The sequence below is a fragment of the Dromaius novaehollandiae genome, chromosome 2 (assembly GCF_036370855.1).
Source record: "Dromaius novaehollandiae isolate bDroNov1 chromosome 2, bDroNov1.hap1, whole genome shotgun sequence".
Classification (NCBI taxonomy): domain Eukaryota; kingdom Metazoa; phylum Chordata; class Aves; order Casuariiformes; family Dromaiidae; genus Dromaius; species Dromaius novaehollandiae.
This window is the reverse complement of record NC_088099.1, coordinates 51,452,218-51,477,617: the sequence shown is the minus strand read 5'-3', so window position 1 is coordinate 51,477,617 and position 25,400 is coordinate 51,452,218. Positions and strand designations below refer to the sequence as shown.

Genomic DNA, 25,400 nt, shown 5'->3' with positions numbered 1-25,400 from the left:
TTAGAGAACTTGAAATGTTATACTGGTATATCTCAAGCATTATATTTTATTGTATTTCTTTAATAAGATGTCTCCTTTATTCTAACATGTGCTGAAGTAAGTTTAATTCCTTTATTTTCTATTTTGTTTGACTAAACTTTATATGTGAGAATAAATGGATTTATTCTGTTTTTTATCAGTAACATGGAGGATTTCAAATAGACAAAAATAATTTTTTTGTTCTTTACAGGTTGCAGACAATCTTTGCAAAATTTGATGAAGTGAGAAACTCTGGAAATATGATTTTAAGTAGTATCTGTGGTGAGTATGACAGAATGTAAATATTTATCTTGTGTTGATCTTAAGATCTGATTATAAATATACATATAGAGTATTTACAATGATTAAAAATAGGAAACTAATATTCAAAGATACCAAAATGTTGAAGTTAAGACTTTCTATTGAACTCCCCTCTGTGGTAGTGATTTTGAGCTCTTTGGTGCATTTCATGAAAACAAAATCCGTTGTGCAGAGAATTCTTGCTTCCTAGTGCATTCTTGATACAGTATTTTATAGTATAAAGGAGCAAAATCATTCTTATTACTAAAAACTACATTTTACAAAAAAAACTTATGTAGAAACCAACAGTGCAACAAAGGGAGGTGGTGTGATAATGGCTTTAATGTGTTTATTTTTGAAAGTTTAATTGTCTCCCTTCTGCAAGGAATCAGTAGATCTTGCTTTATAGGGGATGGTTTTCTGATGTTTGTTGTTTTTCAAACCAAATATGCTGCCTGAAAAGGAGGTACTGCTAGATTTAAAATGTATAACTGTAAGAATAGAAATATTTTGAGGAATGCATATAACTTGTTAATGTACACAAACTTGCCTTTTGATTTTAAAATCCTTACTCTTCTCTTGTTAGTGTAAAAACAGAAGAGATCATAAAAACACATTTCTCTGAACTTACAACCTCTTCTTTGCTATAGTAGAGTTTCTATGCTGCGTTGTTTTGAAGTGAAACATTGCTATTCCTAAGAAGCCTTTGAGAATACTGGAATAAATGTGTAAGGATTAATATAAAGAAAGGAAAAGAATATATATAAAATTTGGCAGGAAATATTTTACATAACTGTTCTGTTAAAGCAGATTTACTCGTTACGGAAGGGTAAACCACTGCTTCTTAAGTTTGAGGGGTTTCAAAGATGAATTTTACACAATTTTTTTTTTTTTCTGTTGGCAGCTTAGTGTGGAGAACTGAGCAAGTTACAGGAGGAAGGTGTGTGTGTGTATATGCAGACACCTATAAATGCATTGAATGTAATTGAATGCATTTGAATATAATATAATATGCCTAAAATATATATATACAATAAATACAATGTGTTAATGGCTGAACTAGTTTACATAGCACTTCTGAGCTTTTGTCTCTATCTTACCGGAGCTGACCAAGTGGCTTTTTCTTTAAGCCATTGTTATCTCAACTGTAAAATGCAGGTGTTAATGCTGATCTACAGTGGTATAAATCATTTTGTCTTGTAAGTGTTTGTCTTGTATTATGTTTTGGTCTGTTTTGGTACCGTAGAGACAGAATCCTTCCAGTATCTTTGTTTCAGTATTTTTGGTTGAACCTAGTGTATCTTTTGAATGCATCTAAACTGATCCTTTCAGTGCTATCAAAAAAGATGCTGTTCTGTTGTTTTTATCATGGTTTAGTCTTTCATTGTTCTCTGAAGGACAATTTGTATTTATTGCTTCCATATGTAAATTGAAAGTTGCTGTTGAATTCCTGTAGTCTGGTTATTGACATTTCTCCTAGGAGCTTTATCAAACATATCTGGATAGAGGCAAGATTTTAACGTCCAAATACATATGGCAGAATGTTGAAGATTTTTTTTTAATGCTCTTAAATGCGCATGCACTCTCTCTCTCTCTAAATATGTATATATTAAAATAAAAAATATATCCCCTCCAAAACAAACTCTCTCTAAATATATGTGTATATGGGTGTGAGTGTGTGTATATATATCTATAGACACATACAAACAAACTTTTTGTTTATATATACAAACTCTCTCTATATATATCTCTCTCTCCATATATATAGATAGATAGATATATAGAGAGAGGGAGAGTAAGTTTGTTTTGGAGTAGGGATTGGGAAGGTAAGGGGGAATAGGATGATGCTTCCAAAGAAAAAAGGCAAAAAACCCCTGTTGCTGGACTTGGATATAATTACACTAGCAAAGCTCTTTAGTGGACATTTTTACCAGTGAAAGGAATGTTTTTGCTAGCTTAACGGAGTTAGTTTTTCCAAATAAGTTAGCTGTACTAACTAGGGTTCTCCTGGAAGTGTGTAATGGCTAAGGAAGGGCTTGCTAATACAGCTGTCAAAGATGTGATCTTCTCCATAGTCCCAAGGGGCATTGCTCTGCTAGTGAATCTTTGTAGCATTGACCTAGTTTCTGAGAATCCAGAGATGCAACTCTAGGATTCTTTTATCAAAGAATACTTCTGACAGTTTTTCAGCCACTTCATTTAACATGTACTTGAAATAAAACCTCAGAAGTCCCAACTTTAAGCAATCTGAATAAAAATGTTTTCCATAACATTTTAAAAATTCCAACAAATATATATATTAAACTGTACTAAAATGATTAAACACAGTGGCTTTTCAAGTTTAGGTCTTCTGTGTTACAGGTTTTAAAAGCATTGTATTGGTATCTTTAGGTGTGCGTGAGAAATACAGGGAGGAGAGGAACAGATATCCTCCTACCTGTATTCTCATGCACACTGGTGGATTTAACATCCGTCATCCTTGTGACTGTGTCCGAGCGGGCCCAGCGTAAACAGTCCCTTTCAGCCTTGTGTTACCCTCTTCCTCTATCGACTCCAATCCCTGGTAAACAGCAAAGAGGGAGAGGGGAAGGAGTTATCAGCAGAGCCTGACAAATCCTCTGGAGGTTGGAAGAGGTGAAAAAGATACTGAAACAACTATCGATTGAATAATTGGGACAGGGTATAGCAAGGAGCTTCAAAAACCAGCAGATGAGAAGTAAAGAAGGTCCAAGAGACACTGGGCAGGGGTGTTAGTGCATTTGCTTGGTGGAAAGGACTTACAAGCTTAAATAATAGTATACTATTAACTTAGCTCTCCAACTGACCTTAGTTTCCCCCCACCCCCGGTATGATGCCAGCATCCTCAGTCGCTTGCCTGTGGGTTGTTTAAAAACACACATCCCTCTTTACCGTTTGGTACGTTGAATGCATTAGCTACTATGAAAGCCTTGTGATTGCTCTTTTTTTGTTTACATCCGTAATAACGTTGCCTATTTTGAGAATCGTGTCAGCATATGCTTATGACGCAAAACCTTAGGTGTAGTGCTGGGTTTTGCCTTTTGCTCCCCTAGAAGCGTTTGCATCCCTGCGAGCTGCAGAAGGTGCTTTAGAGTACCTGCCCCGTTTGCAGGAAAAGCCTGCCTGTTCCTATGGAAACACGTCGCAGCCAGTCGCAAAGCCGCCAGAGCACTTGTTTCTCCTGGCTGAGATTTGTAAATATGTTTCCCCTAACAGAATTTAAACAGACTCCTGTGTTGGATAGCAGTATAAATTTTGAGGCAGAGAATCAAGACCAGGAAAAATAATAGTATCGAGCTTTATGCTTTGTCTCATTCAGTAGGCAGAATGGTTTGAGCTGAATATAAATTGTGTATCTCTACTCAGCCCATGCAATTTTCCCATTTAATGGCATGCCTCATAGCTCTATAAATGTAAAATGTGGTAGGCAGAATATAGTGTTTTTAGTAACAATTGTGGGAGAGCTGTGTTACGGATGTTAAAGATATAGTTGAGTTATATATGTTTTCATAAACAAATGGAAACAAAGATCCTTAGCACAATTGCTTGTCTGTTTTGCCACATTAGCCCCTTGTTTTTCCTTATTTCCCATGGCTGTTTTCTTTTTGGAAATACAGTTACTATAGAAACAATGACATCTTTATAATGGCAGAGCTCACAAACGTGGCACAGTATGAATGTAAATAGTTTACGAAATACGGAAACTGGTGATAACTGCCATGATACTCTTATATGATTTTAAGCTACCCGTATTTTTTTTTCTTGCTCAATGCGAATGGTCAGAATGAAGCCATGTGATTTCAGCTGTCATCCTTGATGGCTCGTAATTTTAAATATGAAAATATATCGATCAGTGAAGAGTGACTCTACAGCAGCTTAAGCCTATTATGAAGTAAAGGGCCTCAGCAGGCTGATGCTTATGCTGAGGTGCTCGCGTGGGAGTTTGAATTGCAATTAGCTGGTACTTAAGTGACTTGGTGCCCACGCTCCTGTAGCAGAGCTGTTTACTATCACTACACAGCTGCACGTATGCCACAGTTGTGTGGTGCTCTTCCTTGGACAAGAGGAAATAAATTGGGATGAAGCACTTGCATTCTTTTACTTCTATCATTTTGCAGTATCACGCTCTTTCTGCCTGTAATATGCCACTTAAAACATTGACATAGGAGTAAAATACAAGCTGGAGTTCAGGTTTCAAGCAAGCTTTCATTTTAATTTTCATGCTATCACAAAGTGCTCTCCAGCATCTGTTGCACATCTGCTTTAGGAAAAAGCTGTTTTCTTTTTAAAGTTTCTACTAGAGTGGACTTCCAAATGGTCTGGTCGAGGAGCATATGTCTTCTAAAAGCCTGCTTCTACTATGAATTTCGGTATGCCATCATTTTCCAAATGCCTGCCTAATAAAGGCAGCTGTGTAGTAAAACAGTACGGTTCTTGCCGTGTTTTGTGCATGGAAGTTTCACCCCAAACTGTGCCGTATTTCTGCGTGGCGCACAATGACATGTTTGCAAATGAGACAAAATAGTTGGAGTTTGTTTGATCGGTTTGGTCCTGTTTGCCCCGCAGGTCCCGCCGGCAGCCGTGCAAGGGCTGCGCGGGGAAGTCCGTGCCCGGGTGGAGGAGGGGACGTGGCACAAAAGCGACGTCGCAGCCTGGCCGCGGCGGCGGCCCAGCTGCGCGGCCTCCCCTCTCGCAGGGTAATTACGGGAGGGCACCCCGCGAGCCACGTGACCGCGCCGCCGCGAGAGACCGCGGTGGAAGTTCCCCGGCGGGGGCGGGGGCGGAGCCGCACGGGCTGGGCGGGGGGGGGGGGGGGGAGGTGCAGCGCCTGGCTGCCGCGCCGCAGCCGCTGCCGCTCGGGGCGCCACCGCTGCTGGGCCGCGGGTGGCGGTTGCGGCTGGGCGCTGCGCGGCGCTGACCCTCGGCGCCTTCCGTCGCCCGGCCGCGGCGGCCGGCAGCTCCATGGCATGATGGCCGTTGGGGACGGTGAGTGAGGAGGCGGCGCGGGGCCGGCGCTGAGGGCCGCGGGACGGGCCCGCGGGGCCGCCGCGCTCCTCCGTTCCCTACGGCGAGGTTTGACCGCATTAAGCGCATTAAGTCTCCTGTGTGGCAGGTTGACATCTTAGCCTGATGCGGTTAGCTCCGGCCGGAGCCCCTCGCTTGCGGGTGGCGCCTGCAACCAAAGGCTTCCATGGGTGCTAAGCCCGGTAGTTTTAGCCCTTTTTAAAATTTTAAACGGTATATGCATTGCTGGTAGAGTCTGTAATCTTAATTATTTAAAACACTGGCAACGTTTCCAGCGTGCGTTTTTACGCTGGTGTTTTGTTTACTTCTGTCACAGGGTTACTTATATTAGCTCTGCAATATAAGGCTGAATTTGCTGTGCTGCTTTGTGAGCAAGCATTCATTAATCTACCTTTTTTTGCATGTTTGTGAAGAAATAGTGATTCAGTGTAGACATAAAATAAGTTCCTTGCTCCTAGGGCAAGAATATATATTCAATAAATACGTGGAGTTTACTACATCTCCTTTGCTGTGCAGTGTGTTGTTACACAAACCGATGGGAAGTAGGTCAGTAATGCAATATGGACCGAGATAGCTATGTTTTGATTAGAAAGTGGATATAAGTTGTATTTTTATTCAGTCTCTTGGTTTTGCATGGCAGGAGGTTTCTTCTTTGAGCTTCATAGCTTGATGACTTTGTATGTAAGTGTTATTATTTTCAGAGAAACTTGAGAAGTGTTCATTTGACTTGCAGCAAGTTTAGCAATGTAGTGGGAGGGCTATGTGTTTCCAAACGATCGTGTGTATAATGATAAGTAGTGTTAAAGATGATCCTATAAGCATACTTAGAAGATTAAAATCAATCTTTTATCTGAATTTGCTAAAACATCAGTAGTAAGAGTCCTGAAAAAGACCTTGCTTTGGGCATCCTAAAAATTACATTTGTGTCACTTGCTATTTTGATATATTTGAGGTTGAAGGAGAGATAATCAGTGTGACCAGAGCAGTGAAAATAAGGTTGGACTGCATAGTTGAAACAAAATTCAGGCAGTTTTCTGGTGTTTTGCATTTTTTTTCATCAGCAAGATACAAAAGACCATTGATGTTATAGAACTGAACATAGAGTATGTTCTTTCTCATGGAGGTTTTGGGGGAATGTTTTTATACATATTTGTTTTCTGTGAAGCAACACCGTTCTCCATGGTGTAAACATGAACTATGGTAACCTGCAGATAAAGGATGGAAGCTGTAACGTGTTGACAAAAAAACTGTATTCCCTAGACAAGGCCATAGGATTTTTGTGGTTCTGTGATGGCTGAGGCTTATAAAGTGAGGGTGGTTTTGGATCTTTATTCTGTATAATTTAATTTGTCATTAACAAAGGCACTAAGAGCAAAGTACTGTTCAGGCAGTCAGCTGACATTCTGTGTAGGAGCTTTGAGCAATAATGCCAGATACAATTAACAGTGTGTAGGATGATTATGTAGCTGTTTCTCTCTTAAAACTGCTGCTTACCACATTTACAAGGAATTCACTCTTTTGACGTGTGTTATGAAATTCTTAGGCAAAACAAAACCTTAAAAAAAACTATCGAGAAAACTTTTTGATTGTTTTGAGAATTTAAATGTAGATTTAGCTGTGATTTTTCTGTTTTGTAAATATCTTGTCTATCCTCCTGGTATGCAACGTACTATTGAAGAAACAGTATGTTTTAAGTTAGTAATTCTGTAGCATTTGAGAAATGTCTTTTCATGACAAAATGACAGTTTATTATGGCCAGTATGTATGTTTAACTTACTGTTAGTGAGAATATACTAACATTGTGAAAGATGTTGCGTAGGTACTTCAGAGAAGTGATTTTCATTTATTGTACTTGGTTTGCTCACTCAATAAATTATGATGCATCTATTTAGCCTAGATATGTTATAATACTGCATGGAGTATATTTGAAAATACTGTGTAGTGGTAATGATTTAAACGTTTAATCTAGAACGCAAGACAGCCTGGCTGATTGTAACTTTTTGGTGTGTTTTAGTTTTCTTGAGCACAAGCAGAAATGTAAGATTCAAAATGTAAGTACATTTTATTTAATCTGATCTCTTCAGTAAAGACTAAGGGGAAGAGCCAAGTTCTTTGTTTACCCTGTGTTAACTGTCTCAGAGTCTCCAATCTTTTGTTTGAAGACTGTAAAGGGAAAAAATAGGATTGTTTTTGGACCAGCAAACCGTTGAACTGTTACTTGTGCTGTACTGAATGCACGCCAGCGTGAAAGCATTCAGAATCTTATTTTTGAAGTTATTTCACATAATTTCTCTGAATTTCTTGCTCCTTGAAGCGGATAGTGCATTTCTGCACTTATCCGCTGATAACCAGATTAGAGTGTTTAGGAGGTAGGTAACATAACTGCAGTGTGCTACATCACACCGTACATTCTCTTCATAGTTTGTAATTCAGTGGCTTCCATCAGTAATTTGTCATGTTGCTGTCAGTCAGTGCTATGCTACTTTGTTGTTTCATAGGTAAGGGATTGTCTTACTCTCAGTGGAACAAGGTGATTAGAGTAAGGACGAAATTATCTGCCTAAAACTAGGAGGGGGCGTGAAGGGAAGATTAGACACTGGTTTTCTTCAGATACGCTAAACGTTGCAGTAGCAGACATAGGCTATTTGAGGGCTATCTAAAAGCATATAATCAGCTTTGTAAGAGGACGTATTTGGTGCACACATTTGTTACATTAGTATATATTGTGTGCTATTGTGAGTCATAGATGAATGAGTTAGATCTACTTCTTTGTTGTTCTTTTCGGTAGATTTTCAGTTAAATGCCATCCAATTTAATGAAGTCTCATGACTTTAAACACTTGGATGGGGATGGATCCAGAGGATGAAATATGTGTAACTGATTTATGAGTAGAAAATATCCTTCCATCTTACTACATATGCATGACAAATTATGGCTTTTGTCTGCTTTCAAAATATTTCGTTAATGTATGCATGGTCCTAGAGTACAAGAACAATTATCTTCTCTTCCGTGATGTTCTTCTGAGCAGAAGACTGTCTTAAGTCTTTAATCTGATTAGTACTTTCTGTAAAGTGTGGGTGCTGTACAGCTTTAGTATTTTACTTTTGACTGAGAAAAGATTGGACATATTGAAGGTACAGAGGCTCCAGGGATGTTTGAGATGGTTTGATTAAAAAAACCAAACAAACCAAAAAAACACTTTATAGTGCATTTACATTTGTGATATGTATTTCTGAGTTTTTCTAAGAATTGGTCATTTCCTGTAGAAGGAAGGAGACCTTTTAAATTCTCATAATCCTGTGAATGATGGTAATAGAACAGTTGTTACATTTGCCTAGAATTTGGACAAGATGTAGCTGTGGTGCTTAGTACCATCCAGAGCTCACTTCCTGAAAAGATACTATAGATAGTAGCAGAAGCTTTTTCTGGGGAATAGAAATGCATCACATGTTCCTTCTTGTGTTCTTCTTTAGGCCTGTCGCTTTGGGATTTTTTTTACTTATTATTGTTTTTTACATGATTTCTGCATCTGTGCTGGCACCTTTCCCTCTAATTTCTCCCTGCTCCTCTTCTGTTGTTAGCAGTTGGTAGGTGTGTTGATGTAGGAAATGGCTTTACTCACTGTGCCTGAGAGCTGTAGGACAGATACTGTAATGTGGAATTTGATTGCTCTTCTGAATCAAAACAGTGCAAAGCTTCTTTCCACTGTAAGGTCATATGGTAATCTCATAGTGATTAAAACATAAATTCTTAGTAGCATTTTTATTTGTAAGGTACACACACCATGGGTAGCATTTTTGTCTGTAAGGTACACACACCATGGGTAGCAGCAGTAAAAGTACAATGGGGCAGTGAAACAACTAAGCAAGAGAGGGAGGGAAGCTGAGGGCTCTCTGAAAGGAACAGTTGCTGCTCAGAGAATGGATGAATCTAGCAATGTTCAGCACTGATTTGAATTTAAAAAAATTTTTCTAGAAAGAAGTATGTAACTGAGAGCATTTCTCATTTAGAAAACAAAACTGTAACCATATGAAAAATACATAGTTATTCTCTCAAAACCAGCATGGATTCTTGAGTGATAACTACATTTGATTTCACTATTCTAGAATGATAACAAAAAGTAGGTTTTGCCTTCCAGATTCTAAATGAATTTTTTTTTCAAGTGTCAGAGAATTTTTTAGGGAGTTTTTATTGTTTGTTTGTTTTTAAACGTAGAACACCAGTCCTCTGCCAGGGCTTCTAGGCCTTTATTTAGTTAGGCACCCAAAAGTGCTGCTTGCTTTTGGAGTTTCCTCTGGTTTGGGTAATTTGCTTTGTTTTTAAGAGCAATTTACGTATGAAAAACCCCTTTAATTTAGTTTTCGATATCTTATTTGCTTTAAAACATCTTCGATTATTCCAGAATATGGCTTTTTTAAGATACATTTTGGGATAAGCATTAGAAATGCCAGCAGCCCAAGGAGATATTTAAAATCCAGTAAGGATTTTCTTTGACAGACGTTGCAGGATTTTTTTGCATGCCTAATTGGATATTTGCCTTGCAAAGTTGATGTTTGTTTGTTATCTAAGAAATATGAGGAGTTCTTGGTTCCTCTTACTGTTGTATGTTGTTTTTAATAATATTTTATATATAGTAATAAATACTGATTAGAAAATAAGCTGTAATGGGATCATTTGAAATATCTTCTTTAGAAGTGAAGGTTCTGTGGTGGTATTCATCTGAATCATAAATTCTGTTCTGTATACCTTAGTTTTTTAAAAAAAATGAGTCAGCATTGTGTGCATTTTTTCTCATCTCCTTCATCAAAATGTGCTTGTGTAGGGACAGCAGGAAAGAACAATGCTTGTCTTAAAGTAACCTTTCACTGCTTTTGAAAACCAGCATCTCCGGATTCTTACAAGAAATAATTATAATCTAAAACTTAAAAGAGATGTACAGATGCTAAAATAATACAGCATATGAGCAACACGATTTTCACAGTTACTGGTTTAATAGTTCTGTGATACACCTTTGCATGTATTTAATTGATGTTTTAAAAGACCTGCTGTTCAGCTGAGAAAAAACTTTAAAACTCTGGAAATTATTGATAGTTAGATTGGGGGAGGTGAGGCAAAAGGATGGAGATGTAGAGTAAAGGCTGTTAACAGCCTTCAGGAGACATTTATAGTCTTCAAATTGGATGGTTTTGCTTCCATAGGATGTCAGAGCTCTGTGACGTTTCTGGGCCACCAAAACATTTTCCATATAGATGGATTTATATTTGTAAAAATATCCCTTTTATCATGGCTCATTCTATATGTTGACCTGTAAAATCCTTTGGTCATTAGACTTTTGCTGTATGAAAAAGCTTTGCTATTGAACTTCAAGGTCAAAAGCCCTTCTGTGTAGATCATTCGATCTAAAATCTGTTTGCAGGGTTGAGTTGATTTTGCATGCTATTTAGAAACACTGGAGGAAGCGTGTCTTATTCTGGGATTGCATAATGGTCTGATGTCCTTTCTTAGAGAAGAGAAATGGCAGCTACTAAAAACTGCTTAGGTGTATACCAGACACACTTCAGATTTTCCAGATCTGGTGGTGTTTGTGTGTTTGTTTTTCCTCCGCTTTGAGAAGAGTCTATGCTTGTAAAATTTAAAGTTTTGTCACCTACAGTGAAGTTGCAGCATTGAGACTAAATTAAAGGAGGACAGATTCACCATAACTTCTTAACCTCCAATTCTGAATATGGCAAGTGGAAAACAGGTTGGCCAGTGAGCTCAAAGAGCCTTAACAACCCTTTTTATTCCCTGCTGTGGTATTCATTTTGTGTAAACGTTAAATATTTTCTAACTCATGAGCTACAGTTAAAGTAAATTCAGTTAAATTTAGAGAAACAATTTTTTTCTACTTATCTACTGTGTGTTCGTATTAATTTATACTTCTTGCTTCTAGGGGCTGTATTTTATTTGCGAAGGTGCTTTGGTGTTTTACAGCATGCATTACTTTTTAACATGGCCAACTTGTGTGTGTTAAACTTAAAATACAAGCATTTGCTAGTAAACTCATTTCTCTGATGAAAAAAGTAAATCCACCATAGTTAACCTCTAGTAGTAAATAACTGTTTGTTAACATTTTTACATGATATATATCAGTTGGTATAAATGATAGTGAAGTGCCATGTGGTATATGAACATGATCCTTAAATCTGCCTCTGTCACCTTTGCTGTATTCCTAGTGATGCATTCCTAGTTCATAGTTTGAAAATCAAATGATTTAAATACTTGGGTATTTCTTTCTGTATGAATGAGCTATGTATCGAAAATACAACAAATGGTTTCTTCCTTGATGGATACCAATTGTTTGCTTGACTTAACTACAGATAGTAAAATGATGATCCTTTCTTCTCACAGTTCTTTATTTAATTACATGGATAATTCTAGTCATGTTATTGTAACTTATGCACAGTAGGTTCTAACTCAGAGTGCATTTTCATATTAATATATTTGTTTTTAAAATAGATCATTAGATTCACCGAAGAAAATACTAGTGCTATTGAGGGTAGGATGCTCTGTGCACAAGTGAAGGAAATTTGGAGAATGGAAATAATTAAACTGCTGGAGCCTAGGTAATGAAGACAGTAATGAAACCAGGCATACTGAGGGAAGCCTAGCTGTGAAATTGTGGGATATCTTGAAGATGAATGAGAGGTTTATACTTCAAGAAAATATTTGAAGTGGTAGCTTTCTTTTGAGGGTGACTTTGGCAGCTGCAGCGAGGTACTATGCCAAAGAGCAGGCCTGTATTCTGGCAGGCCGTAACAGTTAAAATATAACTTTGAATAAAAGAGTGGTGTCCTTTTCTCCTCCCTCCCTCCCTCTCTCGCTCCTCCCTCCCTCCCTCTCTCGCTGCTCCCTCCCTCCCTCTCCTCCCTCCCTCCAGCAGATTTACTAGGGATCAAGCAAGTCAAGATTCTCTTCAAGCCTTACATTTCTTTTTTTTTTTTGGTTATTGCTATTTTAAAATAATGTAATTCCATTATGATCAGTAGCTCCATAGAGAGACTTCTGCAGGAATACTCCTGTGTTCCTTTACCAGAGGTCTTTGACTGTTTAAGAAGTTACTGCCTGTCTCTGCTTTCCTTCTAATGTTTCATAGGAGAGCAAAACACCTGTGCTAAAGTGGACTTATTTTACTTTGTGTTACAACAGAGGAGTATTACCATCAGTTACTGTGTTACAGCTACTGAGTGCAACCTACTATGTGTTTAAGTTGTCAGAAATTATCCATCTCTGATTTCCTCTGCAAGTCATGTCAGTGTCTTTCTAGTGTGGGTTTTTTCCCCCCCCTTTTTCCAAAAAGACACATTACCAGGTAAATATTTCAGCACTGAATGTGCTGTGGTGTAACCCGAACAGGTTGTGGTCTTTAAGCAATAACATAGTAAAAATGTTAACAGTAAGTATGTATCTTGCTGTTTGATCATAATTAAGTGGTAGTTTATGATAAATTCTAGAGACTCTGGCTATCCTTTTTTCTTCCCTTTGCTGATAAAACTATGTTTTGATTAGTAATAAGTTATAGTTTGTCAGTTGTTGATTCAGGAATTTATTGAATGTGCCTGAGGAAAGCTGTAAAGGAGTGAACTTGATGATTTCTGAAGTATAGTAATATTGACAGCATCCCCAGTTTTCAGTTAGTGCTCTGAGTATCATTTGGGAAATGCAGAACAAGGGAAAGCTCAACTGGAAGGTAAATAATTCAAAACTGACTTAAAGGAAATACTTTTTTACAAATTTAATTGGACTGTGAAACTCACTTTACAGATACTGTAAAGGTTATGAAGATAGTAAGATTTGCAGAAACTATCTTGAACTGTAATAGATAATGCTAAAAATTAGAAAATGCTGCCTTTAAACAAAATTACAAGGTATTTCAGAACTAGAAATTGGCATGAAGCTTTAATTAGAAGAGAAATTAGTTCCGTTGATTATTTTGGCTTTTTTCAGCTTTGTCTGAAATGTATTTAAATCCTGTCTTCCAGACAGACTATAGAATTAGATGGATTTTAAGACTAGCTTTTCTAAATCAGACTTGCAACCCCAAGGTGAAGCTTTTGCAGAGATGTCAGAAAAGGTAACACTATTGGTACATTTGCCAGAAAAAACTGTTAAAAATTGTCAATAACTGTTTTCCACTGTAGGTAAGGTATGTGACTTGAGCTGAACAGGTGTTTCTGTTAGTTTCCTATTGCCCTTCTAATGAGGAAAGAGAGCCAAAGGAAGAAAAAATAAATGACTATGCTATGTGAAATTTTGAACAATGCTTGAACATGAAATTGCTTGCTTTTGTTGATTTGAAAAATAAAACCGTTTCTAATTGTAGTGGTGAAGGAAAAGTTTGTATTGGGGATTTCAAAATACATGTATAATCAGTTCACATGATTTATAATCACAAGAATGGGAAGACAAAATATCTGCTTTGGACACTTGTACAGAATGAAGGTGCAAAAGTGTGTGGCCTTTTTGCATTTTTGCCCTTTTTCTATCTGCTGCTGTGATCTCCGCAGTGGTTCAAAGAACAATTTTCAAGTATTTCTCCTCTCTCCCCCAATTTTCTTGTTTTAGAATGATGCAACAGAGGCATCCAGGGTGGCTTTTACTACTTTATTTTTATTGGGTGTGTCCATCTCAGCATGACCTAAAAAAGAAGAGAGAGACAAAAAAGTGACAGCAATGGGAAGAAATGGAACATCCAAATGAAAGTTAAGAATGTATGGCTTTTCGTTTGTTTTGCTGTCCATGGGGTCAGGAAAAATACTGCTGAAATTACATCATATTTTTCCTGAATTAAATCTTTTCTGAACACATTCCTCCTTGGAGCTGTTGAGAGCATTGGGTAAATTATTAGGATCATTAGACAGAACTGGAAGAAATGTGGATAATTATTATGGCAAGTGCTTTTGCCACCCCTAAATATTTCCTGTGTAAATGTGTGTATCAGATCTTGTCTCTTCTTTCCTATTGTGTTTTCTTTGCCTCATTCATTTAAATTCCTGTTTCATACAAAAAAAAATAAGCACAGCTGGCATGAACCTCTTTCACTATGCTGTAGCTGATGGATGAAATGCAGGAAAGATGTATTTTGTTGTGTAATCTTGTTGGAAAGTTTGAGGAATGTTATCAGAGAATGACTGCAGAGCAAACAGGAATTGAGATTGGATCGAAAGCGTATTTTTAACTGGTGAATACTTGCCTCATTCCTGTAACTGACTGGATCGGGATTCCCCATGCTCACTTCTGTTTTTTGAAGACATGCTAGTCCACAGGAACTACCTGAAAAACTAGCATGACAAATATACTTGCTTTCAGAAGTGGCTTTTATATATTGTATCTTTTTGAACACAGTGGTGTTATTTAGCTACTTTTGTCATGGGTATGTCCTCTCTTTTGCTTGCTCACTCTTCATTGCTGAGATTGTGATGGAGATAGGAGCCTCCTGAGGCAGCAGTCTGAGGTTTTGCTGGTGAGCATCAGGTATGTTGCACAAGACAGTTCACCTGTTCAATCAACACTGAATCATAGGTACAGTTGCCACCGTCAAGAATGCAAGAAGAGATAGAGCAAGTGCCATGAAATAGTTAAAACCATTAGTAAGTGTCCTCTTGTAACTTCAGTCACTACACTCAGTCTTCTGCTGAAGAACCATGCTCCAGCCTTATAGGAAACCGTAGCTGTTGTTCTTGAATAAGAATTTGGGTGCTAATGTTTTAAGGTCCTCTGCCTTCTGTGGTGCAGGGAGAACATCCAGGGATTGTGCCTTTATGTTACCTGTAAAGCATTTGCGGCGCGATTCAGCTGCCCAAACACAGGCATCAAGTGCCATTTGAGAGGCCCTACACTATCCGTGTTAGCCACACAGAGCAGACAGGTAGGCGCAGGACCTCCAAGAGATCTATGCCTTTCTGGAATGTCAGCTGGAGGCCCGGCAGGATACCCTAGACTGTCTGAACTGGTTTTAGATGACTGCGTTGGCAACTGAATCCTACCCTTCATGTTAGGACAAACAGAATCACTCTGTAGGGAATGCCTGATGTGTAAGGGATAAAATGCTCATTGAATGATGTGGGACATTGGCATGAAGGATGGATTAGAAGGATCAGCTAACCTGATGCATCTGTGGTGCTTGCGGCTTCATTTTCATGCTTGAGAGAAATTGTTGTAGGCTGCACCAGTTCATCTGGAATTGCACTAAGATCCTGTCCCAGATGTTCCAAGTAATTGATGCAGTCTGTGTTTGTAAATCACTGGAGATTGGCAGTTGGCATCCTGGTAGGCACAGGATGTAGGAGTGACTTGGGAAATGTAAGGAGCTCATCTACTTGTCATTGTTTTGCTTAGGTACAGTTTTGCAATAATGTCTTCTCCTTATGAACAGTTTGTGGTATAAAAGAGAAACTGTTACAGTTCAATGGCAATGGTTCAAAAAACATTTAGTATCTGTTAGCATTACTGGAAAGGAAAATGGATATAGCAAGGGTACATTTTGTCAGAAGTTAAAGTTTAGAAGCCGTTTTGGTAAAATATTATGTCCTTTGATTTGATGACTGTCAGTCTACCGTAGAATACTGCACGTTGGTATTTAGGACCCTAGTACGTTAGGTATATTAGATCCTGATACTGGCATAGCCTTTTCTTTGCCTTTAAACTCTGCTTCTGTTCAGTGTTACTGCATGTGATCCTTTTTTTCTTCTTTTTTCTTTTTTTTCTTTTTTCTTCCCTCCTCTGTAGTGTTACTTAGGGATGTGCATAAGATCTGTTGTCTTCTGATTGATTCCTTCTGAGCAGCACCAGTAGAATACAGATTTTCTGTTTCTGCTGACATGCAGATGATACTTTTTTCCCTGTCTGTCATTGACTGACTTACAAAATGTTAAATAGTAAATGTCATGTTAATTTTATGAATCTTAAGGCTAACTAAAGTAAAGGATGGAATTGTGGTAGCAATAAATCTCTTCAATTTTTTTTAGTGATAAAATATTTTTCTTTCCATATAAGTTGTAGATTCTCTTACGTCCCTGGATATATCTGTAACTACCCTTATAGCTCCATGGGTTATTGAGAAGTTTTTAGCATTGGGGGTGCTGGAATGTCCTTTGAATGTCAAGGTCGATTGCAATTGCTTGTCCTTTGATATGTCTGAATATCTTTAAAAACGGATATTACATATTTCTAAACTGGCCCCCAAGAGCAAGACACAAAGCTATCACTGATCTTTTAGTGCTTTTAGTTACTTTTAGTTCAAAAATCTTTGCTAGGGTTCAAAATTTTGGTCTGTGTTTCAATCAGTATTTCTAACTGGACAACTGTGTCAACATTCAACCTTAGAATAATTTTGGTAAAATCCAGGCTATGAAACTTTGGTAGACTCTAGAGCCTGAAGTAGGTCCTTTTAAATACAGAAAAATTTCAAACATTGGTGGTATTTGCAGTTGACTTTCTGAAATCTGTTTTATAGAAAGGTACAGCACTTTATGGGTGCCAGGTAACTTACTATATAGTACCTGCAGAATACTGATCTAGCGGGCAGATCTTTTTTTCTCTACTGGACAGATGATGAACCTGCTAGTGCTTGGAACTTGAGTCTCCCCTTTCTAGCTTTCTTGAATATAAAAATGACTACTTTTTTGATTTTTTTTTTTTTTGCTACTTGGAAGTTGTTCATCTGGAAAAGAACTTGTAGTAGGAACATTTGCTGCTCATTAGCTTTTTCGGAAGCTTTTGGGAATATTAGATTCCAATCTTTTTTTTTTATGAGATATGCTTACCTCCAATACTCTTTTTATCCATTGTGCTTTAAAATGAAGAGTATGAGAACAGATGTGTGGGATTAAACTGAGATTGAGTCTTTCATTAATTGTTTTTTTTTTTCCATTTAAAATATTCTGTACATTGCTAGCAATTTACATGGCTTCCTTTATTCCAGGTTTTGGTAACTTGGAAACTTGGTTTTTGGATAGTATTTTCTCAGTCATAAGGTACATTGATGTGTGCAAAATTTGATACCCTGAAAGTGTATGGCTTTTAAAATTATTTTAATATTTTTAAAATTACTTCTAGTTTTTTGACTCAAAGCCAATCCAGAATGAAAACGTTTACATTCTTTGGATAGGTTTTACTTGAAAACATTAATTATATTTAGCTTTAATGACTTGAAGTGTAGAAATGGATTTCATTTGCAAACTACACAAAACCTAACATTTTAGTCCTAATTCAAGCCTAACAATGCAGCAGTCATCATGCACTTTTCAGCATTCAAAGTCAGGAGCTTCAGCTGTATTCCATAGGCTGAATAAAGGCATTACAGTAAACAGGTTCAGCTCAGTTGGCTTAGTGGAATTGCACCTTGATTATACCCTGCAGAATAACAATTATATCTCGAAGTGGAGTTCTGCATGCTGAAGTATATGGTAATGCTTTTATATTTATAAAAGATTAAAACAAATGTATAAGTGCACATGAGTGAGAACACATGGAAAGCATGTAGTACTCGAAGCAAATAATGCTTTTTTTTTTTTTAATGAAGTCCTATAAATACAGACTTCAAGCTTCAGATCTTTACAAATACTGTTATTCATCTTTCTGAAAATTAATGTCCCTGAAGATCAGCTGGGATTCTGTTGTTAATAGAGCCCAGGGAAATGCACATGTAAAGGCCCAATTGGGTGGAAAAAATTTCCAGTTCCTGTAAAAGTTGGCACAAAATTTTCCTGCTCTGGTTTATAGAATCTTAACTGTGTTATCACATTGCTCTGAAAAGTAAGGATTAGAATAAGTCCTTTTCACCCATTAATTTCATACGTTTAGGGGATTGTGCTGTAATTTTGGAGCATTTTCGGTGAGTATCTCCATTTTTAAATTTTTTTTGATATACAGATCATGAAAAAAGTAATTAAGAACACCTGTGTGTTGGTGCTTATTAACATCAGTTTTATAAGTTGGAATGAAATTTTTATGGCCTCATTATCTCTCAAAAATACTTGTAAATGCATTTTTTAAAAAAATCAACTAAGACATTTTTAAAAGCTGAATTTTATGTGGACTAGGAAACAAAACTATTTCACAGTAGGTTTTTAACCTAGTGTCAACAGTGTTCTTAGTGTATGAAAAAAATCTAGACTTTGACGAGGCAAAATGATTTGATAGTATTACTCAAACCGTTGTTTAATATATTGTTGTAGAATTCGCAGAAAATCTCAGTAGCTAAGAAAATTTTTGGATTTGCGCTTTGTTAAAATTCTGTTTCAGGATTTTTAAGTTGAGTAGAAACTTCTACAATTCTCCACTTTGAGTCTTCCTTCATAAGGAATAGTTTGATCAGAGTACGATTAATTTATGTGATCCTTTGGATCACAAAGTGTACTGTTGTTTGGGATTTTGGGGATGTGGATTTTTTCTTTTCATTAGGAGTTTTTGCACAAATGAACATTAGAAACACTATCTTTAAAATTGTGCTGTAAATAACTTTAGTTTTTAAAAAGGCTTCTTATGCAGTATTTGCATGTCAAATGCTGCATCGTAGTGCTATTGGATAGCAATGTGAAAGTGTAGCCTGCTTCATTATTAAAACTGGAAAAAATGCAGCAGCAAAATATATTTGTATTTATTTGAAAGGCATATTTTTGTGATAGTATATTCATGTGACGCTGTTGATCTGTTCATGCCATTTTAAAATCTACCGTAATGGTATTTTAGGATTACCTGTAGCGTTGTACTGTAGATATTAACTGCTACTACTTAGATTTCTTTTATGGTGCTTAGGTTATTATGCTTAATGTTGTGTTTGGTTTTCCCTGTTCAAAAATCTTGATGTCTCGTTATATTTTTAAGACACTAGGAGTTAAAGCAGCAGGAATTGCAGTGTATTCTCCCCCAGCTCTTATGCTGTGATAGAGTACTGTTTCCATGGCAACATAGAGCCTAGTGGAGGGGGGGCTCGATGCCTTTTCCTGGATTCTGTGAGTTTACATATCCAAACACAATTATTTTTAATAACATTCTCTTAAAAAAGGGTGTTTGTGAGGGAAGGAGATAATATTAGTGAAAACTGTCAATAAACATCTGGATATTTATTGTGTTTTTTGTTTCCTTTTTAATTCATAGGGATTTTTTTAGTGCAACACCCAGTTTTTTGCTGGTGCTAGAGAAATTTATTAACTACAGCACCAGTGATGTCTGACATGTTAAATGTGGGGTGGTTTAATGTTTGATGTTGCTGTAAATGCTCTTGGAAAAATAACCTGGCTTTAACATTTTAATGAAAGCTGCTTTCCTTCAGGAGGCTGTATTATTAAATATAGTTGATGCTTTATTGGGAACAAGTTCTGAAAAAGCAAAGGGTAAATAAAGAGCCACCATTCCTTAGATGACAAAGGTCCGCAATTAATTTTATTTTATTTATTTATTTATTTATTTTAGAAATGACAGGTTTTAGGGCAGGAAATATGCTAAATTAGTCTTTATTGCTGTAGTGCAGCTGTGTCTCAGCCTCACCCATTTTATTTATGATAAGAACCATGGGCTGTTTTTTTTGTTTTGTTTTTTTTTTGTTTTTTTTTTGTTTTGTCCTTAAGCTTATTGGTAGATTAATCTCTCTTCTTGGACAGAATAGCAGTTACATTCTACTGTTGGAGTATGGCTCTTTTTCTTTTAAGGCTGAACATTTTGTAATGAGAATATTTTAACTAGTCACTAGAGATGAATCTCTTGATTAAAAATACACAAACCTTGAATTACAGCAGAGAGGAGTGCAAACATTGAAGCATTTTCTGCCCATGGTATTTTTTAATGCAGAATTGCAATTGTGGCAAATATCCTGTGTGGGAATGAATTTATTTGCATGAAGAATTTTCACCTTTCCCTCTGGCCGTGGCTCCCACAAGATGATGTCACCTTGCAGCTCATTGGCTGCGTCAGCACCTAGTGCGGGGAAGGGAGAGAAAGATGCCGGCACAAATCTCAGTGGTGGATCTATGGTGCTTGCTAGCAGTTTTTGCTAGAATCTTTGCTTAGTATGGAGAATTTACTGCGTGTGGCCATGTGAAGTGCTGGGTCTGTCCTAGGGTGAAGGGATTTAAGAGCTATCAGAGGAATGAGGCGGCTGATCTGCAAGCGGATCTGTGATTGTAAGTTGCAAAATCTGGGTGAAAGGAAAGAGACAGGGAGTGCTGGTAGACACATTGTGGGAGGATGTGTAGCAGAAAATGCATGCATGAGTAGAAGAAAAGGGAGAAGCATTTATCTTCGGTAGACTGGAATGACTGAAAATTATATTAGGGGCTTTCCTTTGGGGAAAATATTCAGAAATGAGCAAAAATATTCAGTCTGTGCAGAGATATTTCCCCTTTGTGGAAATGAATGCGTAGGATTCATTTTTATGTTTATTTTTACAGTGGCTAATTATGAAGGCAAAGCTCTTATTTTATAAGAACGTATGAAGTAAAAAATGTTACTTATTTCTGGTTGTCATTTTACTCCCAGGTTGTAGACAGAGGACAAAATAGTTAGTATTTATTTTTATTCATTTTGTCCATTTCTGTGAAATGTGAAGCAGAATAATTGATTAGAAAACAAATATGCATCTGTTCTAATAGTTGTATTTTTATTAATCTATCCCTTTCTAGATAAAAGCTTTGATGATGAAGAGTCGGTGGATGGAAATAGGCCATCATCAGCTGCTTCAGCCTTCAAGGTTCCTGCACCTAAAAAGCCAGGAAATCCTTCAAACAGTGCAAGAAAGCCAGGTTCAGCTGGTGGGCCTAAGGTTGGAGGTAATGTAAAGCTATTCAAACTGATGGGTGTTTCCAGAAGCCTTGCCAGAGCAGACACAAACCAGAGAACTTTGGAAGGTGATGTTTAATTCATGACTGCAGTATTTTTGCAGAACTGAAAACTGTAAGGGACCTTGTTTTGTGTAGTTATTCATATGCAAAGGTGTGTGCACGTTTGTCTTTGTGAATGTAAAATTAGCTTATAAAGGCCTCTGGTATTATAAATAACTGAATATCTGGAGATAACAATTGTATTGGTGAAATGAATATATAGGTGGCTCTTTGGAATCTACAAATCACTTACCGTTTAAAATTAATGTATGGTGAAATTCTTTAGTAGATCTGTAGAGGTAAATTCTTTACTGTAGATCTGCACCTTTTCATATGGCTAATAAGGATTAGCTATCAACCATATACCTCAGAGATATGTATTATACTGGAATGACTTATATTACTCCTTAAACTGTCAGATGATTGTGAAGTTAGTTGTCAAAGATAAAATCAAGGGCCAAAACCCTTGCCAGGATTTTTTCGTATGGTAGACTGTAAAGCAGTATAAAGGTGATGCTTACTAGTTATAATCTTTGAATGCAGAAATCTGCATTCATATTCATAGACTTGCTGCATCTTGGTTCATTCCAGCTATAAATTTAAGATCCAGTCAGAAATGTTATCATTGATTGGGGGAGGGGGCATAAAAAGAGCTAACAAAAGCAACTTTACTGCTGAAGTGACAGCTTTTTTTGATGGTTCATGTACATACTCAGAAAAATATATAATTAAGTGGAATTATACCATGGCTCAGGTATGGCTTTTTTATGAATAATTGATTCTTTCAGTTAGGAATTTTTGTCAGAGTAATTTTTTCATGAGCCTACTCATGTAATGTTCTCTTATGTGAACTGCAGAGAAAAGATGAAATTTGAACTAACATGTACATGCCAGATGAGATGCATCATGCATTTGCATGTCAGTAGGATGTAACTAATGTTTTGATTGTTTTGATGATTTATTGCTTCTCTAATGTGATTTTCAGGCTTCCTAATAAATTGAAAAGATACCCATAGGGTGGCATCAACACTGCCATAATGTAACTCATGCTCGATATCAATATGTATTAGGAAGTACCACCTAAAAGACTTCATAGGAGCAGTTACTTATCTTGAAATTGATTCTTAGTATTTTTTTATTTTTTATTTGAGGATCTCCTTTAACTTGAAGTGTGAGGTTCACTGTATAATGTGAGAATAGTTGATGTGCTGCTTGCTTTAATAGTATTTTATTAAGTATAAATATTTGTTTATATAAAAGTGTTTTTAGATACTGACTTTTCCAAGCTCTGCGGTAAAAATATGGAAATAGAGAAGGAGGGAAGGGAAATAACAGAATAAATACTCAACTGTTTTATCAGTTTATCTAAAAAAAATTCAGTAGTTAAGGAAATACTTAGATTAAAAAAAAAATCTTTTCTTCCTTTTCCTATATGGCAGAACTTAATAAAATGAAGCTATACAGAGAATAAGGGCAAGGTAGAGCTATTTCCCAAAATCTAAGCACGCTACAAATACAGCATTTTGGTTGTTCCTTGCTTTATACCTTCTCCTTTAAGCTCTGGAGAAAATACTGAGAAGTGTTCATGTATGCATCAGTCTTCCCTCTCTTTATTCTGTCAGCATGCCTATTGTCAGAATTTTGAAAACTTAGAATTAAATGTTTGGCTGGCTCTACCTGTATAATGCAGATCACATTTTTCTTTGAATGGTTATCCATATGTACATCTACAGAATGGTTGTATGAACTGTACTTGACCATGAAGGATTTTTGCTTTAATATTTCATAGCAAATATGGTATGCCTTGTGTCGTTCACACAAGGGGTCTAGAAGGTGGAAATTTGATTTCCAGTCTTGAGTTGTTCTCAACCACCTATACTTTTTTCTCTTGCCGTCTACCAAGGAACACTTTTTTCAGGCCCATTAATCTGCCTCATGTACATATTTCTTTCCATTACAGATAACTGTATGCTTCCTAGCTTAATTTATTGGTGCTTTTTCTGTCAAGTTTTCTTTTCTTGAACTCACCCTCAATTTTTTTTCTTTTAGCATTTTCCATATAACAAGACTGGTTTTTTTCTTTTTAGCAGCCACAGTTTTACTTTTGTTCTACTGATACTGCCCATTATTTGTATCTTTCAGTGTTCTTTTCTTTCCCCATCTCCAAGCTTTGCTTTCCAGTGTTTAAACTAGTTCTATCTAGTAACAAACTAGTAAACACTTTAGCAGATAGAGATGTTAAATGTCTCTATTATCGAAGTGGGCCTCACGTTTCTGTGTAGTACTTAAAAATCCTGCATCTCCCAGCCTTGTAAAGAGCATGAGGGTAGGTGCCAAATACATGTCCTAAGTCACACGCTTTTCCAGAAGACAGGAGTTTCCCATGACATTTTCCAGACCAGAGGTCTAAATAGCCCCGTATCCTAGCTGACAGCAGTTATGTTAGAGAAATGTATGTGAACAAGGGATATAAATAAAACACACGGTCTTTACAGGACAAAACACTGAGTTCAGAGAAGACCTCTGTGGAGTGAAGCTCCACTCCACAGAGAACCATGGTCTGTGGCTCTTTGAGGAGTCCTCTTAGGGCATCTTATTCTGCTTGTCTTGAGACTTTGTGGCTCTGTGGAACAAACCTTGATGGCCATTCACATGCATTTTCCTTAGGGTCTGCTTGGGAGGTGTCTAAAAGATGCCTAAGATTTTCTCTAGCCTCAACATTGCCACCTTTATGGAACAGATGTGTGGTTCTGGAAGCTGTCTGTTCTTGTTGATCTATTAAAACTGTCACATCCTGCAGATCTAACTTTTTCTGCCCACCACAGCATTTCAAGCTTGTGATCAATGGAAAATGTCATCTCTTCACCTTTCTTTCATTAGTACTGGCTACAGGTGCTTCAGGCTCATAGTTGCTCACTTTCCAGTTGTCATCTGTAGAATCTGCTTATTTATGGTTTTTGTGACTCCTTTTTGTATATGTATGTGTGTATATACATATATATACACACTAAAAAGTTGCAGTTCGGTCTTGGAGGAGGCAGCAGCAGCAGCAGTTCCTGCAACTGTGTTGCTTTTGCCTTTGAAGGTTTCTGTGAAAAGGAGGAAAGACATCTCAGTGAGCCACAGCTAAGGCAATCCTTCACTGCAGTTTCTTCTCTTTAGGCTTCTGTGACTAAGGAGAACTTTTGGTGCAGGTGGAAATTGTTGAGCATAGGCTGAGAATACTAGAAGTCTCATCTATTTAAACTGGCTGTTGCGCTCCAGAGATCCTTTTCATACAATACTGCTTTAGAAAGATGTATCTTCCTATTAGCTGTAGATGGTGACAAAGAAAATTCAACTTTTTTTCTGATTTCAGAAGGGAGTAGAGGCTGTGCTAGCCTTTCTTGGGGCTAAAAAAAAAAAAACCAAAAAAAACAAAGAAAACCATGTTAATAGTGCTGCTTTCTTTTTTATGATATTACCTGCTATGATTTTATGCCATAGACACATGCATGCTTGACTTTTCATTATGTACTCCATAGAGATGTTTCTTATTTAAGAAATTGATTGTTCCATTACTGATCAGATATTCTGTTTGAAAGGACCATCATGCAAAAAGGTTTTCACTGTGATGCTCACTTTCCATTTAGTATGGGAAATGCACTTTGGCATTGGAAACGCAAAATAGTTGTTCAGAGAGGCAAGTGAAACAGATATTTACATTATCAATAGCAATATCCTAGTCAGGATGGAATTCCATCCTCTCATGCCAGAAATGATTGTGGAAGATCTTTTCCCATCCACAAAGGGGATGGGAAAGCTTGTAAAATTGGTGCATTTGCCAGCAGGTGTGCTTGGGTCTGTAGAAGACGGATTGCTAGAAGAGTATCAGAGCAGGCAGCCTCAGCAGGTTGGTTACTGCACTGACTGAAATCCAGGAGTCTTTCTCATCTGGCTTTATTGCTTGGAACTGTTCAGACACTGACCTCTTTTCTCTCGATGAATAAGTAACGATGGATCTTCAGCTCAATGGTGCAGTGTTTTGTCTGGCATATTTCTTGTTCCATGGTCAATACGTTTTTCTGAGTTAGCCCTTCACCAGGAAATACAGAATTCTGCATAGCTGATCTGCTGATTTTTGGCACATTTTTATTCAGCTATTCATTTGAATGGCAGAGCTTCTGGAATACTCCTTTGATC

General features: G+C 37.1%; 1 protein-coding gene across 27 annotated transcripts in view; it reads left to right on the top strand.

Annotated features, from left to right (window-relative positions):
* Positions 1-25,400, top strand: part of CLASP2 (cytoplasmic linker associated protein 2) — a 151,273-nt gene that overhangs the window by 38,640 nt on the left and 87,233 nt on the right. For 18 of the 27 annotated variants that reach the window (XM_064506461.1, XM_064506459.1, XM_064506473.1 and 15 more), the window contains 2 exons: positions 230-300; positions 21,021-21,167. In XM_064506461.1, the coding sequence (XP_064362531.1) occupies positions 230-300; positions 21,021-21,167 (218 nt within the window). Of the gene's footprint in view, positions 1-229; positions 301-5,160; positions 5,323-20,359; positions 20,523-21,020; positions 21,168-25,400 lie in introns of those variants that run through there. The other 9 variants (XM_064506481.1, XM_064506486.1, XM_064506478.1 and 6 more) reach the window with 6 other exon arrangements.